General features: G+C 34.9%; 1 protein-coding gene across 1 annotated transcript; it reads left to right on the forward strand.

Annotated features, from left to right (window-relative positions):
- Positions 1–4,684: 4,684 nt before the first annotated feature.
- LOC106060318 (dnaJ homolog subfamily C member 7-like) lies at positions 4,685–14,912 on the forward strand. The gene is made up of 13 exons (XM_013218143.2): positions 4,685–4,839; positions 6,017–6,114; positions 6,197–6,321; positions 7,546–7,659; positions 7,750–7,824; positions 8,772–8,890; positions 9,200–9,353; positions 9,658–9,822; positions 10,515–10,606; positions 10,738–10,811; positions 11,625–11,771; positions 12,500–12,652; positions 13,279–14,912. Exons 1-13 carry the CDS (start codon positions 4,745–4,747, stop codon positions 13,431–13,433), a joined length of 1,566 nt encoding a protein of 521 aa, XP_013073597.2. The 5' UTR covers positions 4,685–4,744; the 3' UTR covers positions 13,434–14,912.
- The last annotated feature ends 9,136 nt before the right edge of the window (positions 14,913–24,048 follow it).

The raw sequence follows: 24,048 nt of genomic DNA on the forward strand, positions 1-24,048 counted from the left end.
TTTTTTTTTGTTTTTTTTTTAGCTGTGAAGGAAATAAGTAAAATGCATCAAAGAATGTATCAATCATACTTTGTTTCCATGACATAACGATGTTTAAATATCAGGGGAAATTAAATATCCAAAACTTAGGGATAAATATGACAAAAACAACACTGAAATATAAACAATTTATAATAGAAATGATCAAACTGAAAAACAGATGTCTTCCTTTGTTAGCATTGGAGCTGACATTGACTTTTGGCACTCACACCTCTGAGTTAATTCAATATTTTTTTTTTGTTTTTCAATTTTATTTGGCGAATTCTCTTTCAAATTTGTTGATTAGTTGCTGCAGCATGAATTAACATAGCCACGACATAAGCTAAAAGTATATCAAGATACTGCCTCCTTATGTAGGGTCCTAGTTCAATTATTATCATTGTAAGTTCCCCTTTCAGACCTTGTGAATTATACCAGCTAAGAACTTCATCAAAATAAGAGCTTAATTTAACTAGCTTGGACAAAACTCCAATGTTGTACGTGACAATTTGGTCTAAATTGATGTAAGCATCTGCAAGTTAAGAAGTTTGCGCGGTAACTCTATACACTACACAAAACTCCAGCAAACGATCCGCCATCAGCACAAACACAACAGAAGCAATGAAGCAATCACATCAACATTGCGCTTCCTAAGGAACTAGCGCACAAATCATTATGGTGCATAAAAAGAAACATCACACAAGAAGCAATTCTAGATGCGCACGACACTTGGGGCTAGGACTTAATAATCTTCATTCATGAGGAATGTCCAAAACAATCATACAAACAAAATAATCATTATTGATGCCTTAGCACTGCTATTAAATGATTTTTTTTATGTATAGGCCTATGTATAATAACCTAACTTTAGCATCATAGTATATTATCGTTTTTGTTTTTTTTACTGATGTGCTTTTGTAGATAAAAGGTACCTACATAGCTTATATCTAAATTTAATTTGTGGTTACTAATACATTTTTCCAACCAAAAAAACAAAAACGCTTCAAGATAACATGGAGGTGCCGCGCGCTCTTACCATTGGCATCTACTTGACTATATAAGCCTACTAGTGAAGCATATGCATTGTTGGTGAAGTAAGGCACACCAAGGTTGTGCCAAGTGCCGACTGCTATCCAGACCACCGCCTTGTTTGTGCCAAGTTCAAAGCTCCATAGAAAAAAAAAAAAAAAAAGGATATCTTCGGGCAAGGAAGCTAAATGTTGAAAAGTTGGTGGATGTAGAGGACCAGTTTAGACCCATGTTTAGTGTTGAGCAAGCAAGCAAGAAAGCACCAGAACATTGACCCAGAGGCAAACTGGAGAAAGTGGGTGGTTGCAGTAAGCCCAACAGAGACTGGTGTGACGAGAGCAACACAGCTATCCAATAAGAGTTTATCATAAAAAAATGCATCCACTGCTGTTCTGTGCTCGCGAACCCCAACTACATAAAAAAAAGTCCCTCTACAGAGCCTCGTGTAATAGCCTACTTTGCAGGCAAAAATTCGCGAATTAAAAAACAAATGGTGGCTGGAGATTTCAGAAAACACAAAGATATCCTACACGGACGCAGGAGACGCGCTCTTTATTTGGATCACTCCGTTCTACTTAGGCCTACTTACCAAACTATATGGCGCCTCTAACAACTACCGACGGCCTCGTTCCAAAAAAGCTGACAGAGATAACCGGTGGACACAGTACTATATAGTTTGCTTTTAATGGCTGTCTCGGAGTAGTCTTTTGCTGAAATTCCACAGGAAGCAGTAGAAATGGATCCCGACGAATATAAGTCTTGTACACCTGTAAACTACCTCACCCTAAGGCAGGGGTTCTCAACGTGTGGGTCGCGACCCCCTTGGGGTCGGTGGACGATTTGCCAGGGGTCGCCAAAGACCATCGAAAATATGGATTTTTTTTTCTATTCTTCTGTTGCTGTGGGTGTGAGAGGGGGAGGGTCGCGGCAGAGTGGGGGGTGTAAAAAGGGGTCGCCGAGCTTAAAATGTTGAGAACCGCTGCCCTAAGGTCAATGTTAGTCAACAATCACAAAGAGGAGTGGCTCAACCAATGGGCATCAGTAAACACAGGCGTACAAATAAATGACTATGCCTAACAAACTGGACAGTATTAAATTCCTCCCCCGCAAAGAACAATCTACAATTTTCCAACTAAGAACAGGACACACACCTCTATTAAATTACCATCTGGACAAAATAAACTCCACACAACTCCCCCTTTGCAGACACTGCGCCCACCCTTATGAAACCGTAAACCATATCCTCTTTGAATGCCCCTTCCTAATCCACCTTAGGCAGACCCTACTTCCACTACAGCCCAAAATAACCAACACCATGTACGGCAGTGCTGAACAACTGAAGAAAACAGCAATTTTTTTTTCCTTGGCGCAGTCTGCAAAAGAGCTGACAGCTCAGCAGCAATAAAGCTGGCTAGAAGAAGAAGATGTCTTGATGAAGTTTAATAAATAGTTTGAAGTCACAACTTGATCCGAGAATGAGTTAGGGAGAAATAACAGATAGGCCTACAATTAGGCCTATCTACAGGCTATCTCGGAATACTGAATTATTATTTTCCCTTGTCTGTAACGAACAAAGTAGGTAATTAATTAACTAATTGTTTATTATTATTATTATTATTATTGATTCATGTATTACCTTCGTCAATGAAGAGTTAATTTTCAGCTTGATCCTAGAATGGGTGTGGGAAAAATAACGTGTTTAAACTTTTTACCATACGAAGTGAGTTGATATAAGCTTTTTAAAAAGTAAAGTAGCAATAACACTTAAAACACTGATAAGGCTCTTCTTCGAGTCCGAAGATTAATGAGGAGTGTAGTATTTCCTATGGCTAGGCAGGCCCATTGCAGTTACGACATATAGGCCTAAATATTTTGCCACTTCCAACGCAGACAACCATTGTCCGCCGGTGGTCGATTTAGATTAATTTTTTTGCCGTCTACATATATCTGTCCTCGGCAGCGGATTTTATTTTTGGTCTCAAATGTGTATCCCGCGGCCTTTGTGAGAGATCTCCAGTTGTATCGTTTTGAGGCCGAATATGCAACCAGGTGCTCTCTTCTATATTATGTTAATCAAAGCTAGTTGGCGCCTAAGCTGGTCTTTAAAGCGTTTCCGTGGGGCACTTCTGTTACTTCGACCCCTTTCAGCTAACCAAAAAATGACTGCATGCATGCATTTGTCCCCCATAACTTACAAATCCAAAAACAATCTAATAAACTAAGGCTTTCTTATATAGACGCAAAGATAAAGGCGTGTTTCTTATCCCATATGTTAATATGAATTGGTAGGCTACAGATGCTCGAATCCTTCCCTGTTAGTGCCATCGTATATAGTAACGGGTTGCCTGAATCAGTCAGAAAAACCGAGGAGTTAGCATGCAGCGCGAATTTGTCTTTGGTTAACATGCATGGCTAGATCAAAACTTTTTTAGATTAGTTTTTATTTGTATTGTCGTGTTTGTGTTTGTAATGTTATTACAGCGCCTTGAGCCTACATTTTGTTTGTTAATGCAGCGCTTTATAAATAAAATTATTATTATTATTATTATTAAGGATACTCATATGACGTAATTATTTTCTTTTTTGAAGGAAGGATAAATCTGCAATTTATAAGATAAATTAAGATAAGTAAGAAAAAAAGAAGAAAAAAAAACAACAACCAAAAAAAAAAAAGACGATTATATTTAGGCACTGATAGACTAATAATAATAATGGCAATATGTCTTCGATATGGATGACTGCAGTATTTCACTTGACCCAGTTGCGACCAGAAGATTTTGTCCGCATCTCGTCAGTGCAGACTTCCATCGGTCTATTTCAGTTTTCTTTTCGTCTTCTGCGCCATTCTTCAATAAGGGCTTTTCTTTGGTCCTCAAATGTGTGTCCCGCAGCCTTTGTGGCAGCTCTCCCACAGTTTCTTTCAGAGTCCATCTGCTGCCTTTTCCTTATAAATACTTTTTGCCAATGATGCCTTTTGGTGTGCGGTCGTCTCCCGTGCGGGATAAGTGTTCATCCCAGCGCACAGTTAACAGAAGCCACCTAAGAGCCTTCGATAGAACACCCAATAAAAGTGTGGTGAGAATCACTGCTTAATAAAATTTGATTTTTGTTGCCAGGTGAAGAGACCTATTCTGCCATACTCTCAATATTAAGTATAAAGACTCGTGATTCATTCATTCTATCATTTATATGCATCTTTACGTTTTGTCGGTCTACTGTGAACTATAGGCTAAAATAATTATTTTGAAGCTATAAATACAAAAATAAATATCTTTCAGAATTTCATATACATCTACGATCTAGACTAGATTTACGATATCTATTTCTTTAAAAGCCGATTAGATAATAATATGAAACAGCTAGAAGATGAATAGGCTGTAATTAATTTGTTTAAGATTTATTTTTTTATTTAGCATCGGAGGGTTAAAAATAATATTTAAAGATTTAAACCTAAATACTTCTGTTTTTTTTAAATAATAAATCTAATTATAAATATAATTACCACCATGTCTTCTTTACAAGAACTGAACAAGAACTGAAGTAGCGAAATGTATTTTTAAAATTATATTTGGTCCTAAATAATCGGAAAAATCTAATAGATTACTGCGCCGTCTCCAACCCCCTCGACCGCTTTCTCGTAAATTAACGCCGGGAAAAAAAATTATCGCGAGATCCTGGTTGCTCAACAAGAGGTAAAATGTCGGACGTGGAAATGACAAACGAGGATTTCCCTCACGAAACAGAACACGCTGAACAAGATCTTGAACTTGAGCCTGTAATAGAAGAAGAACGGTTAGGTTTTATTCTTTTCTAAATAGTTTCTAAAGATCTAAATTATTATACTCTAGATCTATAAAGTATTTTTCTTTTACATCACAAGACTTTGGCTACTTTCCTTTTGAGCTAAAATTAAAATAGAAAGACCTAGAAAACGGACTGGGAAATTACGATAAGAAATATCGAAGTTAAAGCGACATCTTATCTTGATATAGATTAAGTAAATTAACTAATTATAATTTTTATAAGATAGATCTAGAGTCTACATTTTAGTCTAAATCTAGAAACCTTTAATTGTTTTTTTTTTAATTGAGAAACAGAATCTATTCTAGAAATTCTAGGAATATTATTCTATTGTCAGTATTGTGAATTATTGTCCCACAAAAAAAAAGTAGGTGTGGGAAAAAAAAAAGTAGATCTAGGTTATTGTGTTTCAAAAATAATTTAAAGAATCTAGATCTATCTAGATCTAGAATCTGTTCTGTATTGGTAGTCTCTAGTCAATTGACTCAGATTTGTCAACCTTCAAATTTAAATTTGACCTAGTTATATTATAATTAATTATTGAATATCATATTTAATAAATTTTAAATAATGATTCAAGTCCATTAGTATTAGACTTGGTCACTAGCTAGTCTAGAGTAGATTCAAGTAGATCTATAGTATAGTCTTCTAGACCTAGTTTTAGTATAAATGAGATCTTATTAAAGCAATTTAATTTGGTGTTATTCTAGAAAATAGGAAACTTCACAACTGATGATAAAAAATAATTATTGTAACTTACATTTGAATAAGTAAGAGCTTCATTCTGTCTAGACTTGAGAAGTTACAAATATTGTAGGACCAGTTCACTCTTTGTAATATACTCTCTTTATATATATTTATATGTGATTGTTATTTGGAGGTCCATAGAATCTGGGTCAAGTAGTTGTGTGCTGTTATGGAGTAAAGCAGCCAATCATCTAGTACTTAATGATTCCTGTAGCCATTCACCCATTACACTGAAGTGAAATCAGAATGGAGCAATTAACCACTCAAAATTGTTTTGTTTATTCTAATTTCACAAAATTGTGAATGTTAATCATCCATATTCCCTTTTATTGTCCCTTTTATAAATAAATGTATTCTTGTACCGCATTTTTTTTTTTAACAATGTATTCTCAAACAGCTTGCTTTGTTATTTCAATTTTAGAATTCTGAATTTGGCTGAGGCTAAAAAAGAAGAAGGCAACACTTTTTACAAACAACATAAATATTCAGAGGCATTGGCATGCTACTCAGACGCAATAAGTAAGTACAATTTGAAAGCAGTAATTCCTTGCTGATGTTGTTCTGCATAATATAAACTTTTTTTTTTTGCTTTGATTAACAGATTTATGTCCAAACTGTGCTGCATACTATGGAAACAGATCAGCAACATATATCATGCTACACAAATTCAAGGATGGTTTAGCAGACGCACAGTACGCTCTACAGTTGGATACAGGCTTTGTCAAGGTTAATTTCATTCTTCATTAATTATTGCATATGTTAATGTCACACCAAGATTATTATATTATTTTCAAACTCAAAAATCAAAGAGTTGTTATTGATTTAAATGCTAATCAAAACTGTATAAAGTGCTCATCAGCACCACCTTAATAAATATACCACTAACATAAATGCCAAATCAGTTTGCTAAGATAAAAAAATCACAGAAAATCAGCTTCATCAGTTTGAACATGACACTGAATTTTGACTTGTATAGTGACTAAATAGCACTAAAGAGAATGGATTTGAATTATTCTAGTGTTAGGGAGCATTATGATTATAATTTTAAAGCCAATAGCTATAGATTGAAACTATTGCGTCCTAACCAGACCTTATTGAGATTAAGTTTAGATGTTGTACTAGAGTGCCAGAAAACTTCAACAGGAACTTAAATACTGTTGTAATGATGCAGACATTAGTAATTAAGTCTCTTCAATTTTGCTTTGAAACTCATTGTTGTGGCACTTTGACAGAGATGTTAATTCAATGACCAATCAACCAGTGAGAGGCCTAACAATGACTTGAAAGCAGACAAAGCTTTCTTAACAGTTATGTTTTTTCTTTTTATACCTATTCCATCTTTTGAACCTTAAGCTCTAGAAAATACCCCAGAAGAAACTTGAGTCCTTTGTATTATCCAATTTATGTTTTTCATCCAAAAAATACAACTTTATAGACTTTATTGGTCAACAAATGAAATACTAAATGTTACAGTGGCCATTTCTAGATGTTTAAAAAAAAAACCAAAAAAACGTGATCACCAGTTTTACTCCAAGAGGAGAAATTATTTGTGATCCACTATTCAAAGTTGGGCCCTATTCCATATTGTGTTAAATATTTCAAATTAACATTTAAATTAAATAGGTCAGATGCATACCCTTGAGAGACAGTCATACTTGTGTGCAACCATATGGCTGTCTTGCGAAGGTTAAAATGTTTTAAAACTATATAAATCAGCAACTTAAAGAGTTGCATTAAAATATAAGAATTGCTGACTTACGATTGCCCAGCGAAGGAGTCAAAACTGGGCCAGGTACCATCAGTTATGTAAATCTCTAGCAAAGAGCTTCCTTAATTCCATTGACGAATAAATATAGAAATTTATACATCACATTAGGAGTAGAGTTGGTGGTAGAGGTTTATAAAAAAATTTACAGCCTTTAATTTTTTTTGTTACATATTTCTTTTTAGGGTTATCTAAGGGAAGGTAAATGTCACTTAGCTTTGGGTAGTCCAGTCGCAGCACTCAGAAGTTACAGACATGTACTTGAGATTGAACCAAACAACACAGTTGCTATCCAGGAGGTATGGCTTAAGGTTTTGAATTAGTGATGCAAGTATTTCATGAATAGTTAACATTTTTGAATTATCTTAACATTTTTTCATGTGTTTTAGTCAAATATTGCATCTCAAGTACAAGAACATATATCAAAAGCAGAAGCTAATTTTGAGAAGAGAGACTATAGAACTGTAAGTTGACTAGTTATTACATCATGTTTATGTGTGTCGTTTAACATTGACTTTCTGCCATTATTTTTTCTTTCCAATGTTTCCTTATTTACTTACTTACAGCCCAACATCTCTGCTCAAGGTCTGCCAACAGAGTAGTTTACACTCTGACCTTGACCTTCCTTTTTATTTTTCTGCTTCTACTTTAAATAAAATGCCCTAGATCGTAGTACTGTGTTGTGTGTTACTTTGTGTGTACACGTATTTGTTTTTTATACAGCATGCACTGTAATATCTTAGTTATGTAAAAAAAAAAATATATGTAGATCTATATGCTTTTGAAAAGTTGTCATGTCAGGCAGAATTATTTGGCACTGAATACTAACAAAAACATTACAAAATAAAATGCCTCTTATATCAAACAATATTAGCAAGAAAACTGTTCTTCAATGGATCCCAGCACAAATGGAATACAATGAAAAGCTTATTCCAAAAGATGAATGTAGGAACTAGTGAAACATGCTCTTGAGGAATGTCGTAGAGAATGCTGACTATGTATTTCAAAGCTGCTCACTTTATCAAAAAGTCAGAATGAGTTACTAGCCCCAGAACACCACTTTGGAAGACAATTTGTGTGGAAGGCTGACTGATTTAGAGACCACAGTTCATCACAGATATAGGAATAGTTATTTGAAACCACCAACTTCATAATAAGAAAAATAAAAAGAAACACAACACACAGGATCAATGACTTAAGCAGCCATATGTGTATCCTATGTTGAATGAAAAATGGGATCACAACCACTGCTCTGTAATAGGATTGAGATTAGTGGATTTCTTTCAGTTAGGCCGATGTCATTCTAATTATACTAATTGAGCTTTCTAGGACATAAGAGCTCTCTAAAGGTTTCTAGGTTAATTTTAAGGAGAGTAATTGTTCTCATATCTTTTTTTTTTTAATTTCTCAGACAATATTTTATCTTGACCGATGTATAGAACACTGCACAGCTGCTCTCCATTTTAAAATTCAAAAGGCTGAGGCTCAAGCCCTATTAGGAAAATATCAAGAAGCACAAGAATTAGCAAAGTAGGTAACGGTTGTGAGTGTAGAAGGTAACATGACTAATAATAACATCTTAAAAAAGTCATTCAAATTAAATTGGAGGACCCTTCTGGTGTTGTACTCAAATGTTAATATACTAACCCAGTTGCTAATTCACATAAACTTTAAAAATTACATTTTTTTTCTTAATGAAATTTATTTTTCCCACTGAAATCTCACCAGTTTCTCAATGGTGAGGAGGTAACCCTGTAACTAAGTTAACTTGTATTTACAGATTTACGGCTTGTGTGACACGGTTATTAATTAATTAATTTTTTTTGCTTTGGTTTCTAGTGATATATTACAAAGGGAAGGAATGAATGCAGATGCCCTATATGTACGAGGCATGTGTCTTTATTATCAAGACAGCACAGAGAAGGCCTTCCAACATTTTCAAGAAGTTTTACGAAGAGCTCCAGATCACCACAAGGCAAAAGATATTTTTAGGGTAATTGTCTTTCTTTCAGTTTTGAGGACAGAAATAAAACCATTTGTTTACTAATATTCTATACATTTGGATGGTGGGAATTGGCTGACTGGTTAAGTGCTATAGATCGCAAGGTCTGAAAAGAGGAACTACTACATTTTAGTCTATAAATCTATAATGAAATGATTCACATAGCTGAACCTCTTTTAATAATTCCTCTTGTATTTAACACTTTTTTGTTTAATGTTGAGGGTTATTTGAAATCCATTTACAAGTGTGGCATCAATCAGTTCACCAACTTGGGACTATTTTTGTTCTTCTTCAGAAAGCAAAAGCATTGACTCTAAAGAAAGAAGAGGGTAATACTGCCTTCAGAGCTGGCAACTTCCAGGATGCCTACAAATTGTATTCAGATGCGCTGAGTATAGACCCAAATAACAAATCTACAAATTCCAAGCTGTTCTGTAATAGAGCCACTGTTTGCTCAAAGGTAGGCAATGGTATAGAATTTTGTTGTAATATATGAGTAGTATGCTAGTATTAGGACGTTGAAACTATTTTAGAACCAAAATAGTTATGGGTATATCAAGAGATAGTAGATGCAACAGTTAAATAGGTGGTATTGGGTAATACAGACACCTCCTTTTGTTAAATAAACCAAGTCATTACTGAAAACTGGTCAAGCAAGCACTGGCTTGGACTTGCTATAGACATATTGCAACAATAAAGATAGTGCCCATTTCAAACTCCTCAGTGTTATGTCAGAATTAGAATATTGTATGCTGTGTCTTTTGAGAGAATCTATTTTTTTTTTTTCTAAATCGGATAAACCCGTTTTCACAGTATTTTATTTATTAATATGTTACTGAATGGGTACACCCATTTTCATACTCTACTTTTATTTCTTGGCTAAATAAAAAAAATGTGAAGGGAACATTCTCCATGTATGGTAGATATAAATTCAATCCAATAGATCAGTAATACCCAAACTAAGGCATGCAGGCCGAGGATCATATCCAGCTAGTTGTATATAAATTAAATTTTTTTTTTAGACCTCTGGTTTACAGCATGTTACTTTTATTTGGCACAAACTGCATAAGAGTTACAGCATAGTAGTTAAAAGCTGACTAGATGAAAAAGAAGAAACCTCTAGTTTACAATTGTGTATTATTTTTTTTTCAGCTCAATAAATTAGATGAAGCTATTCAAGACTGCTCTAAAGCCATTGAATTGGATGACACTTATCTTAAAGCGTACATGAGAAGGGCCAAATGGTAAATTATCTTTTTTTTTTAATTTAAAGAAAGAAAGGTTGCAAGTATTGATAATTGCAAACTAAAATTAAAAATTGAAAAGAGACAATAATTATGAACATTGACCAATGCCATTTTTTTTTCTATCACAGCTACACTGATACAGAATTATTTGAAGAAGCTGTGAGAGATTATGAACAGATTTATAAAATGGCTAAAACTAGAGGTAGACATGCAACCATACATTTCAACTTTGTGGTATCAAACTTCATTGGACTGACCATTTCACATTTTATTTCTCTTAGTTTATTATAATGGAACATTGTTGTAAAGCACCAAGAGGTCTCGGGATTGAATCCTGCTGAAGATTGGGATTTGTAACGTTCGTGATATTTGTGTTGTGTAGGAGACAAACTATGACTGTTTACTGGTCATAACCATACTGTGACACCATTTGTAACGTTAGGGCAGGTCCATACTGGTTACCAATTGTAAGGTCATGTGGTCCTCTAGAATATGTGTATCTCACACCAAGGACAATTACAATCCTAAATCACGTCCGCATCACAGCAGGTAACGAATGGGAACTTTAATTATATGTATACTGCACTGAGTACTTAAGGAAACTGACTAGAGTTAAGTATTTCTCACTTCCTCTTTTTCTTGTGCTATCCCTTCTTGACCCAAGGTGAACAAATAATACTCAATGTCAATGAGACTGTGACAGGATTTTTAGGGTGCACCCAAGTCCACCCAGCTCTAATGGGTACCTGACATTAGTTGTTGGTCAATTTGCTTGTCAGATGACATCCTCAGAAAACGTGAGCCACAGAAAAAAAAAAGAGGTCGCAGGGCCTGAAAGGGTTACTTTTATTCCAAGCTCCACAGGAAGCAAGCACTTTAAGAGAAATGGCTTATTCAGTACAATGAACGTTGATATGACAAATTTTGTAATGTATATAATGTTTTCAAGCTCATTTAAGCAGCATGCATGTTTATTTATGCCTCAAGTTTTTCTATCTGTTGTCTTTGTCCCCAGAAAACAAGCAGTTATTACAAACTGCCAAACTGGAATTAAAAAAGAGCAAAAGGAAGGACTACTATAAAATACTCGGTGTGCACAAGTCTGCTTCAGAAGATGAAATCAAGAAAGCCTACAAAAAACGTGCGCTAATTCATCATCCAGGTATGCAGATTTCATTATTATATTATGTTATTATGAAATATGGCGTAACATGCATGGAAAAATATATCGTGTCTTCATTGAATAAAGATGTGGCTGATTCATTTTGTGACATGGAAAGCTGTTTCTTTTAGACGAAATCTAGTTTTTAAAGTAGAGATGAATTGGTTACACACATTAAAAAAAATTCCAACATAGCTAAACGGAACATAGGTTGGAACCCAGAAGTTACAAGACGTGAGAAAGACTAAAAATAACATGGCGACTCAGTGGCTAGATGAAGCTGAGAGGGCAGGGAAGCGATTAAAAGACTAGCAAAAGAGACCCTATGTTCCATGAGGCTAGTAGACCCTATGTTCCATGAGGCTAGTAGACCCTATGTTCCATGAGGCTAGTAGACCCTATGTTCCATGAGGCTAGTAGACCCTATGTTCCATGAGGCTAGTAGACCCTATGTTCCATGAGGCTAGTAGACCCTATGTTCCATGAGGCTAGTAGACCCTATGTTCCATGAGGCTAGTAGACCCTATGTTCCATGAGGATGTATGTGGATCGAGTGGTTTCACTATAGGTCATTATATCTGTCCATTAGAGGATATGTATAGAGCTAACTAATTTTGGGTGCTTTGTTTACATAGCTGACTTATTTGGCTTGCTTGGCAACTATTAATTAGGAATCCAGGGTTTCAGTTGTGATTAAAATAAATACCTTGCTTAAATTTTTCTTCCAGATCGTCATTCACATGATACTGTAGATAAACAAAAAGAAGAAGAGAAAAAATTCAAAGAACTTGGTGAAGCCTACAGTATATTATCTGACGCTAAAAAGAAAGCCCGCTATGACAGTGGACAAGACTTAGAGGAAGAAGGTGGAATGGGATTTGGTGAGTTTATTTTATTTCTTGTTGACAATTATATTTTTTTATATTTTCATGTAAACTAAATAAAAAGCTCAACTTTTTTTTTCTTTTTAAAAAGAAAATAGTACAATCTCTTTTATTAGAAGTAAAGAAATAAAATCCATTTGATTGGGCAGATAAACCAAAAAAATTAAACATTTTGTAAACTCTATTACATAAATCTTCATTCTGCCTGTTCCAGCTAATAAATTTGTTTAGATTTATTTTAAATAGTGCGATAAAATTGAATGTACAAATATTCAATTATTTTTAAATATTGGGATTCTTCTTGGTTCTCATTTATTGTGGGAAGTGTGGTCGAGAGGCCAATTACACTTGAACTTGGCTTGGCTTGGCTACCTATGAAGGGGGCTCGTAGTTCAAGCTGAGTTGTGTTTGCAGTACATGCGTAAATGAAAAAAAGAAGGCGATTGCTGGTGACTAGTAAACTACCAGTACGGCAACTCTAGTTGTGAAATGGTTAAGGACTTTTTAAAAGCTTATTTCTACATGACACACAGGAGTGAAGGACAAAATAATGCTAATAATTTTTTTTTCTTGATTATCTTGTATAACACACATTCATCTTGAATATTCTTCATCTTTTATAGACACAGTGGATCCCAACCAGATCTTCCAGGCTTTCTTTGGAGGAGGCAACATGTCTGGATTTAGCTTTGGTGGACATCCTAACTCAGGCCACTTCAGCCACGGAGGTCACTCGCATAGCGGTGGCTTCCCAGGATTCTCGTTTCAGTTTGGCTGATGATTGTACAATTTTGTGAAAAGTTATTTTTATTTTATTTAACTCCTTCAGTATGACAGATTTATCGCCCTTTTTTCTCGAAGTTTCCCCCCTTTCACATTTTACTTCAGATCATGTTGAAACCATGTGTAGGATAAATGCACATTTCATAGCTAGCTGTATTCAATATTGACTGTCAGGTTGATATGTTCAAACCACATATAACTGACACTGACTATTGAAATGCCAACATTAACTACATTATTTCATTTCAGATGTGTAATTTTTCTTTTAAACTCTTTGTGGAAAAAAAATATATAATTTATATATGGCACTGATGTATGGTTTTGTATAGAAAAAAAAAATGTTATGGTTGATTGATTATGTATGTGTAATATAAGAATGATAATAGATATGCCTGTTTGACCTGAATGGTTGAGTTTAGTATGCTAGTTATCAACCTCTGTAATGATCAAAATATTTTGGTCTGTAATGAAATTTGGCAGCATTGCTGTTATTTTTTTAGTTATAAAGCAAACTGCAACTGTACTACTACTTATATGATGAATCGCATTATAACAACTTGCTATACATGTCATAATTGAAAGTTTTTTTTTTTTTTTTTTTTTTTTTGTAACAAAAGATTGATGATTGAGTTAGTATCAGTTGTAGTCTTAGAATGACAGGGCTGCGTGTCATCCTTGTTATTTATTTAATGTACTTACTACATTCATGGCTGACTGACAAAGGCTCTGGTTGAAATTCAGAGAGTGGATCTGTACTCTATGTAAATGGGCTCTTGGTATGAAAAGGTTAAGGCAGTGGGTAATTCTTACCTGGCCACACATTAACTGTCAGGCTTGCTAATGAATTAATTCTCCCCTACTCACCACTTTCTGTCACCAGTGTTGGCATAGAGGTTAGCAACCAGTCTGATAAATCCTGGGTTTTTTATTTTCCCCATTTCTGAGTGCAGTATCTATAGCCCACCCCCCCAAAAAAAAAAGTTCAGCTTGGCTGCTGACTTGTATAAACAAAAATTAATTTCATTTCACTGTAACTCATTTAATGATCTTTCACATGTTTTAGCTTATTATGTTGGCATTTCAAGTAGCAATAAATATTTGGTCTCTGAAAAAAAAAAAAAGACATTTACATGCATATTTTGCTTCAATGTAAATGCCAGTGATTAAATAATGATTTGCTACTAGTACCCATGTTGTAGGGTAGCGTCAAGGGTACCTGTATTTATTCAAAGTAGATTCAGTGTTATATCACCCCCAATATTGCCAGAATCACTAGACAAATGATAGTTTTGAATTCAATATAAATCCCTGCTTTGTATTATACCATTCTTGTCTTTAAGATTGTTTGTTATATTTTTGAGGCTGGTTTTAAACATGATCATTCTGGTGTTTTATAACTGAACATCTTGGCAACACTTGATTTTGTAGTAATGGTCAACTGATATACTGAATTAAAAATGTCTACAATTTTGTATTGACTAGTGTGCGATTTTTTTTTTGTTACTGTGTAACTTTGTAATTTTCCATTTTCTCATAACAATATCAACGTCTCAACTTGTTCACTTTTTTTTTCTTACATTCCTGACTAGTAACTTTGGGGAGGGAGGGGTGGAAGGGGAGAGGAGGGACAATATATAAAAAAAATAGCCAAGGAATATGCTAGTGATATTTTCAAAATTGAATATATCTGAAATTAGGACATATATACAATACCCTTTTTTTTTTTAGAGCTTAATTTAACATACATTTTGTAAACACTTTCAGTTATAAAGACTAAAGATACAGGTCTTTACCCTGCCTTTTCAAAATGTGAATTTCAAATAAATAAAAGAACGTATTAAATGAGAATAAGACGCTACTTCATGATTTATTTGCTATTGTTTCCTGTGGTGGCTAGATCAGTAGGCAGTAGACCACTGAAATGTTAACTTCAGTAATCTTGTGTTTCTATCCTGTTTAACAGTAGTATTCTGTTTATGGAGTTGTTGAAATTGGTCGTCATTATCATTAGCCAATTGATAACTTGTTTGTTGTGTCGATTCCATAACAACCAACTACTCTTTTTTTTTCTGAAATGTTTGGTACTCATTAAAGCTGAATGGACTTATTGTCATTACCAATTTAATACAAATTCTATTTTTTTACTGGGATATGAAGCAAACTCTAGATCCTTTACATAGGGCTTGGCCACCAGGATTTATTAATTTCTATTTGACAATTACTGTCTTATTTGATTAATGATTTGAAGGCAATTTTGGGTAAACATAGCAATGGATTCCCACAATGTGGTTCATTGTGCAGACTATGTGTTATCCTTGTAAATAGGATCTATCCACTTCAATTCTGCGAAGACTGCTTCTTGTGGTCTTCAATTGTATATGTTAGTTTAGTTGAAAGGTTTTTATATTAGTTGATGTACTGTTTTTTTTTTGTTTGTTTGTTTAGCAGTTTGCAAATTTATTGTGGAGAATTCAAGGCAAAAAAAAAAAGGTACTGTTTATCTATGACATGGCACACTGTTAATCAGCTTTGTTCTTGCTGATCATAGATGTTGAAAAAGGCTGAGTTCTTTATTGCTTTATGGGACATGTGCCAAAAACTCAAACTCAAACTTTTTTCTGGATAATTAAAATTCCCGTGGTGTTTGCACTCTCCCTCAAAAAAGTATAAAGTTCCATGCTTAGACCTTGTGATCTATGGGGCAGATGATGTAAAGGTCATCTGTTTCTGTGGCCCATGGTTAACAAGGGTGGCCAGCACAACGACCAACCGCCTTTACTTTCCCCAACTAATGTCAGGTACCCGTTAGCGTTTGGTGGACTCAGAGACGCCCTAAGATAATAAAATTAAAAATCCCAGTCTTCACAAGGATTTGAACCTGGGACCTCCAGTTCGGAAGCCAAGTCCATTACCACCGTGCCTCCCTCTGCTTGATAATATTTATCAGTACAGGAGACAAAAAAAAATTTGTAAAGTGAAAAAGACAAAACAAGCTGTACAACAAAAAGTGATAGCTGGCATAGTAAAAGTTTGTAGTTTTTGTTGTGAGTTTAATCCAGGATGAATTTGTATTTCATATTTTATAAATTTCATTTTATTTTTTTGTAGTTTAGTTTCTTTTTTTTTCTTTTTTGATTTAAATAATGAAAAACTTTTTTCTTTCCTAATGAAACAGAGAACTAGTCTAATTTTTAAAAAATGTTTGCAACCTAATATTGAAGGTGAACAATTTTTAGCGGCCCCCATAAGGGGAAAAGACGCTATTAGTTTTGTGTGAAATGTCTGTCCCATCCCATTTAGATCTCGTAAACAAGAAAAGATAGTGAAAATCCTACTAACTACTACATTTACACAAAAATAATGTTTACTTATTTTTAAAGAAAAAAAAATCTATGTAGTATGCATATAAGTTGGAATATAAGTTGGACATAATTTAAAACAACAATTAATAAGTAGGTTTTCATATTATAGCGTGAACTGCAGTGCTACACCACAGCCATAGAACACTTAACTAAAGGATTTTTTTTTTTTTAAGGAAATGTTTTTGTCTTTTTTTTTGAGGATTTAAGAGATTGAGCCTTTACAAAACAAATAGATCAATTAGATATTCATTATAAGACGTCAGTTAGGACAGGTTCACATTTAACTTCATATTCACTTTCACCTAACCTTTGGTCTGCTGGACAGCTGGGCACCACACAAGATGTCAACATTCTTTCTCCATTCTTCTCTGTCTTTGTTAGAATTTAATTATGATGTTCTTTCTGAAAATATTGCTACCTGCCTGGGTGGACTACTTCAGGGGGAGATTTGGAGTTTGTGTTTCCACACAAACTGTCTTTGTAACCTTGTTTTATTACAGTTTCAAGGAATGGAAAAAATATGAAATCAAATACATTTTTGGGTTTCCAAACTACAGTAACAAATGTGTTAGCTTAAATTATTAAGTATAGAGAAATAATAGTATTAAATATAAATAACTAGACTTTGAATTAGAAGTCTTTTTTTTTTTTTAAACATTTTGTTATGAAGATTTCCACAAGCTGGTAATGCTACTGGTTACTTTAATTCAAATGGATATGTTTTAGTACAAAACAGAGCTATCTGACAAGACAAAAGCCCATCTTGTAAAATTATATTAAAAAAAACAAACAACACTTTCTATCCTATGAAATTAGTCTCATGATTGGGGAGTTTTGTCAAGTTTGTTCAGTGAAATGTGTACACCCATGAGATACTAAGACTATGAAGCCCCGTAATGTGCCACAGTTGACTTCTCTGTCCTTCAGTTTGCTGAGAATTCACCCCCCTCTATTTTATGTATAGTTCTTGTGCCCAATAATTTGGTCAGGATTCAGATGTCTCCTATATATTATTTTAATGAATTGTCCCAGTGAAGATTTTTTTGTTTTGTTTTGTTTGGTCATTAGTGTAAAATAATGATTCATTTGGCTGTATACATTTTTGACTTTGTGTTTTTGACAGTGATGTTGACTTGGTGAATGTCATGATCTAAATAATCAGTGTGAGGGTAAAAATGTAATTCAAAAATACAATCTTTTTGAACATCTTGAGATTTGCAAATAGCGAAAATTTTTATTTTTTTTAAATAGTAAAATAAATTTTCAAATAACTTTTACTCTTATTTAAAACATACATGTTGATAAAAAAAAAATCAACTGGCATTACATTGCTTTGCTTATAGACTTTAATGTAGATATGTTTTTTAAACATCTATTTGATTGAAAGGCTGGTTATCTCTAGGTGCAATGAATTACATATTTCATCAACGTTACATATTTTGGAAGAATAAAGTGTAAGCTGTATTTTTAAAACACTAACACAAACAGTTAATATTAGTAAGTTATGTTGTGCATTTTAAAACACACAGAGTAGAGCTAGAATGAGAATAGAATGTTCAACTTAAATCGTAATGTCTTGTTTGACATACAACATCATGTCTTCTTTGACATTTAAAAAAAAAAAAAAATCTTAAAAGAAATGTTTATGTGAAGTTTAAGTTATGTTTGCAATGTCTGTGATTGATTAAGAAAAAATAATAAGACATTAACTTTTTTTTTTTGTAGTCCATTTTTTTTAAATTATTTTTTTGGCTGTTGCATGCATGTGGTTGTCGGTTGATTTACTTTTAGGGCACTCTGGACCAATAAATTTGTTTGTGAAAAAAGGTAGACAAATAGGAGCATACTTTGTAGCACAACAAATGTTAAATAAGAATCAGGTGTGCTTGAATGAAAGAGGGGCTCCGGTTGATCCAAATGTATCAAAATAGGTAATTCCCTTATAATTTATCTTCATAAATGCAATCACTCCTATTGTAGGACTCGAGGCTAACCTTTTTATATTGTTTAAAAGTGAAGTGGGTCAACAACAAGGTAACAAAGACAGTTTGTGTTTCCGAAGTGGTCCACCCAGGCAGATAAAGGCTGGTTTCAATATTTTCAGAAATAATATCAGAATGAAATTCTTTCTAAGGCAAATGACAGAGAAGAATGGAGAAAGAAGGTTGACAGATCTTGTGTGGTGCCCCAACGGTCCATCAGACCAAGGGATAGGTGAAAGTGAAGTTAAGTTAGGTGTGAACCTGGCCTAACTGTTGTCATTTCTATGGCCTCCAGTAGCGAAGCGACTATGGATCACCTCATGGAAATGGGCTGAATGCCTAGGCATTAGATGTGGCCGGAACGATGTCGTGCACGCATCAGTCCCCCTCTCCATGCAGCTGATGTATCCAAAGGAATGGCAGTTCCGATAGTTTGGGGCCAGCGGCGTCGCAGGTTCTGCCAGGGTGTAGCAATGGGTGCTGCCTTAGGGTCGCCAGCTCCTGATTTTTCCTCAGGGTGGATTCCCGAAGCCTTTCCCATGATTGGGTATAGCTGATCTAATTGTTTTTGTAAAGGGTCAATCTCTTATTCAAAGCTTCAAAGAAATTCCTTGTTATTTGTCTGTGGTGCCGCGCAGTTTACGCGATAATATGGAAAACTACTTATTAATTGTTGTTTTAAATTATGTTCCACATTTATGCATTTTAGATAGATTTTTCGTCTTAAAAAGAAAAGTATTTTTTTTTTGTAAATGTAGTAGTTAGTATGACAGAACTTACTTAACTTAACATTTGTAAAAAACAAACAATAAACGGGACGGACGGACGGACAGACCACACAAAACTAATAGCGTCTATCCCCCTTTCGGGGGCCGCTAAAAAAGCAAAACATTAAAACAAAACCTTTCTTACTTAACTCCACTATGATGCTGATGGGGGTCTATAATTTCTTATTCTATTAATATTTATTGTCAAGTAAAGTTACCCTTTCGGACCTTGTGATGTATATGGCATATGATGTATAGGTCATCTGTTTCTGTGGCCCACGGTTAACAAGGGTGTCATGTGGCCAGCACAACGACCATCCGCCTTTACTTTCCCCAACTAATGTCAGGAACCCGTTAGTGCTGGGTGAACTCAGAGGCTCCCAAATCCCGAAATTAAAAATCACAGTCTCCACCAGGATTTGAACCCGAGACCAAGCGCTTTACAGATCAGCTACAGCGTCTCATATTTATTTCTTGTGCTTCATTATTGCATGGAGTCTTTCCTGTGAGCTTTGCACAATCAGGTTCTTCTGTTAAACAGTCCAGATCATGATTTCTACATGATGTTTATGGACGTCTCTTTATTTATTTAACTCTTTTACTGAATAGGCCTACTAAGAAAGTCCAGTGTGGTAATTCTATTCGAAGGCGTGTTCAAAGTAAAAAAACAACAAGGTTACAAAGACAGCTTGTGTGGAAGCACAAACTCAAAATGAGCCCCCGAAGTGTTTCACCCAGGCAGGTTTCAATAATTTCAGAAAGAACATCAGAATTAAATTCTATCTATAGGTCTAGTTAGTATGGCAGAACTTACTTAACTTAGCAAAACAAATGTAAAAAAAAAAAAAAATTGACAAAAATTCTAATGCCATTAGCATAAATGTGTTAAAAAATGGAAGGTTATTTTCTCCCCTACTAAAGAACCTCCCGTGTTTGTTACTATTAATAGTGAATAGTTGTAAAAGTGGTGCATTTTTATGAAAAAAAAAACTGCTTGCATAAAGGATTTTAAAAATTTGATCTTTCGCTTTCAGAAAAGAAAAAAGTAGCCGTTGCATCAGAACTTTAAATGGTCTAAAATATTGTGATGTCGTATTTTCACTATCTTTTCTAGTTTACGAGATCTTATCGGGACGGACGGACGGACAGACATTCCACACAAAACTAATAGCGTCTTTTCCCCTTTCGGGGGCCGCTAAAAATGTAGGCTAGATTTATTTTTAAGATGATTGTACTTTGAAAAATTATAACAGTCAAACCAGAGTTTTCACTGTAACATGGCCACCTCAAGAATTATCAAAATAATTTTAAATTATTAAGCGTTTAACAGTCACCACTAATTATCAGGTTAAATATTTAGTGCAAATATAAAAAAAAATCTAAAACGTAACAATCAACTTCCTTGCGTTAGGAAGTTGTATTGTTTTTTAACAAAGGTTGTTGAACATTTCCAAACTGACGAATGGGTTCAGGATTTGCAGTTGATCTCACTGCGGTCACCTGCAAGACTTGAATTTGAAACTTTAAGATAAAGACCAAATTGTCACAACTGCTTGTGATGTGAAGTGATTTTAAGCAAAGTTACGACTGTGGATAACCAAGTATCAAGAGAAAACCTTGTTCACTTCTCAACGAGCCAGGAACTAAAAAATATTAAATACGCCTGCATCCATCCATCCATCCCAGTGGCGCTACAGCCCATGGAGGGCTCTGGCCTGCTTTAGCACATCCTTCCATTCAGATCTCTCCTGGGCCTTTCGTCTCCACGCCCTAACCCCAAGCTGCTTCAGATCTGCTTCCACGTCATCTATCCATCGCATTCGGGGTCTGCCTTTGGGTCGCCTGCCTTTTGGTTTTTGCCTGTATACGATTTTCGCCCCTCTGTTGTCTGACATTCTTTCAAGGTGACCTGCCCAACGTAGTCTGTTCTTTTTTATTTCGTTCACTATTGGTGGGTCTTCATATAATTGATATAACTCATGGTTAGTGCGTGTCCTCCACCCTGTTTCATCCTGTATGGCACCATAGATTTTCCTAAGGATTTTTCTTTCCCAAGTGTTAAGCAAATTTTCTGATGTCTTTGTCAGTGTCCAGGTCTCACTTCCATACATTGCTGCTGGTCTTATTATAGTTTTGTATATTATTTTCTTGGTTTTACTTGAAATCATTTTGCTCTTAAGTAGATGGTGGGTGCTATAAAATGCCCTGTTGCCTGCTGCTATTCTTTCTTTTATTTCTGTTAGTAGGTCATTTTTGAAATTAATAGTACTTCCTAGATATTTGAAAGTTTGGACGTTTTCAAATTCGTGGTCTTTGATTTTGATATTTTGACCCTCTGTTTGATTGTCTCTTGTCATTGTGATGTACTTGGTTTTACTGTCATTGACCTCAAGTCCTGCTGGTCGAGATGCTTCTTCTAGTTGTATGAAGGCTCTAGCGATGTCAGAGGTTTCTTTACCCAATAAGGCAATGTCATCGGCATAAGCAAGGTATTGTAGAGGTTGGCTGTATATCGTCCCTGTTGGTTGTGGACCCATGTTTTCTCTCCTGAAGTAGTTAGTAATAGTTCCCCTTGTGTTTATGTTTATATTTCTTATAACTCTCTCCAGTGTTAAATTGAAAAGCATGCAGGAAAGTGCGTCTCCTTGTCTTAATCCTCGTTTAATCCTAAATTCCCGTGAGTGTTCTCCTTGTATTATGACTTTGCTTTTTGAGTTGTTTAATGTCATATGTATAAGTCTTGTCAGCTTATTGGGTATTCCAAAATCCTGTAGTGTGTCATATAGGTATTTCCTTCTGATACTGTCATAAGCCATTTTATAGTCTATAAAGAGTTGGTGGATTGGTATGTTGTATTCATGGCATTTTTCTAGTATACATCTTAGTGTGAAGATGTGGTCGGTTGTGGATTTGTTGGGTCTGAAACCACATTGGTAGTCACCTAAGATTTCTTCTGAATATTTTCCAAGTCTCTTAGTTATAAGCCTAGACAGTATCTTATAAGTCACATTTAGTAGAGAGATTCCTCTGTAATTACAGCACTTTAACTTGGATCCTTTTTTGTGTATTGGGGTTATAAGAGCCGTTTCCCATTCTGTTGGTATTACTTCTTCTTCCCAAATTCTTGATATTAGTCTGTGTATTTGGGAATGTAAGTCTTTCCCTCCATATTTAATTAGTTCTGCTGTGATTTGGTCCTCTCCTGGTGCTTTGTGATTCTTCATGGTCCTAATTATTTCTGATGTTTCAATGAGTGTTGGAGGGTTCACTAAGGGATCTGGTCCCCCATGCGGCAGTTCATATTCTCCATTGTCTCCATCTTCAGTGGTATTTAGGATCTCCTCAAAGTATTCAGCCCATCTCTCAATGACCCTGCTGTTTTCTGTAATAAGCTGACCATCTTTGTTCTCACACATGTGTGATCTAGCTTGAAATCCGTTCTTTTCATCTTTAATTTTCATATACATTCCTCTCATGTCTCCCTCCTTTGCTAGTTCCTCAATTTGAGTAATCTTGGACTTTTCCCATTCCCGTTTTTTCTTTCTTACAACTTTTGTGGCCCTTCTTCTTGCTTCATTGTATTGCTGTCTAGTGTTCCTGGTTTCTCTCTGTAGCATTATCATTCGGGCATTGTTCTTCTCTTCTATAGTTTGTCTGCATTCATCATCATACCACCCTATTTTCTCGTTCTTTTGTTTAAATCCAACTACCTCTTCTGCTGTTCTTTTGATAGCATGCTTTATTATTTCCCAATGCTCATTTATGTTATTTTCGCAGTCCTTTTCTAATGTTGTCAGTTGTGTTTGGAGTGCCATTCTATAAGTTTCTGCAACAAGTGGATCCTTTGTGAGTTTTTGACTATCATATTGCTGTGCTCTCTTTCTTTGGTAATTGTGTATGGTACTTATTCTTTGTCTAAATTTAGCTTTTACTAGTAGGTGGTCTGAGTCAGCATTAGCTCCTCTGAAACTTCTTACATCTAGTATGTCTGATCCATGTCTCTTATCTATGAGTATATGATCTATTTGATTCTGGGTGTTGCCATCAGGTGAGATCCAGGTTACCTTGTGAATATTCTTATGTTGGAATTTTGTGCTGCTGATAGACATTCCTTTTCCTGATGCAAAATCCACTAATCTTATGCCATTATTGTTGGTCTCTTCATGTAAACTTTCTTTGCCAATTATTGGTCTGAATGCTGGTTCCTTTCCAATTTTTGCATTGAAATCTCCTAGGACTATTTTGATGTCATGCTTTGGCGCTTCATCATAAATTCTTTCCAGTCCATCATAGAAGGCTTCTTTTGTGTTATCATCTGCATCTTCAGTAGGGGCATGAACATTGATAAATGATATGTTGAAGAATTTTCCTTTCAAACGTAGTGAGCAGAGTCTATCACTTACAGGTTTAAATCCAATGACATTACCTACCATTTCCTTTTTAACAGCAAAACCTGTACCTAGGTTGTTAGTGCTTCCACCACTATAAAATATAGTATA

Source organism: Biomphalaria glabrata, chromosome 16 (assembly GCF_947242115.1).
Source record: "Biomphalaria glabrata chromosome 16, xgBioGlab47.1, whole genome shotgun sequence".
NCBI lineage: Eukaryota > Metazoa > Mollusca > Gastropoda > Planorbidae > Biomphalaria > Biomphalaria glabrata.

What these genes read in the sequence shown, in the direction of transcription:
- LOC106060318 (XM_013218143.2), top strand. Translation starts at nt 4,745, where the DNA reads ATGTCGGACGTGGAAATGACAAACGAGGATTTCCCTCACGAAACAGAA. An exon ending in TGCGCTAATTCATCATCCAG is followed by an intron (nt 11,772 to 12,499) that starts GTATGCAGATTT and finishes TTTTTCTTCCAG; the next exon opens with ATCGTCATTCACATGATACT. An exon ending in AGAAGGTGGAATGGGATTTG is followed by an intron (nt 12,653 to 13,278) that starts GTGAGTTTATTT and finishes CATCTTTTATAG; the next exon opens with ACACAGTGGATCCCAACCAG.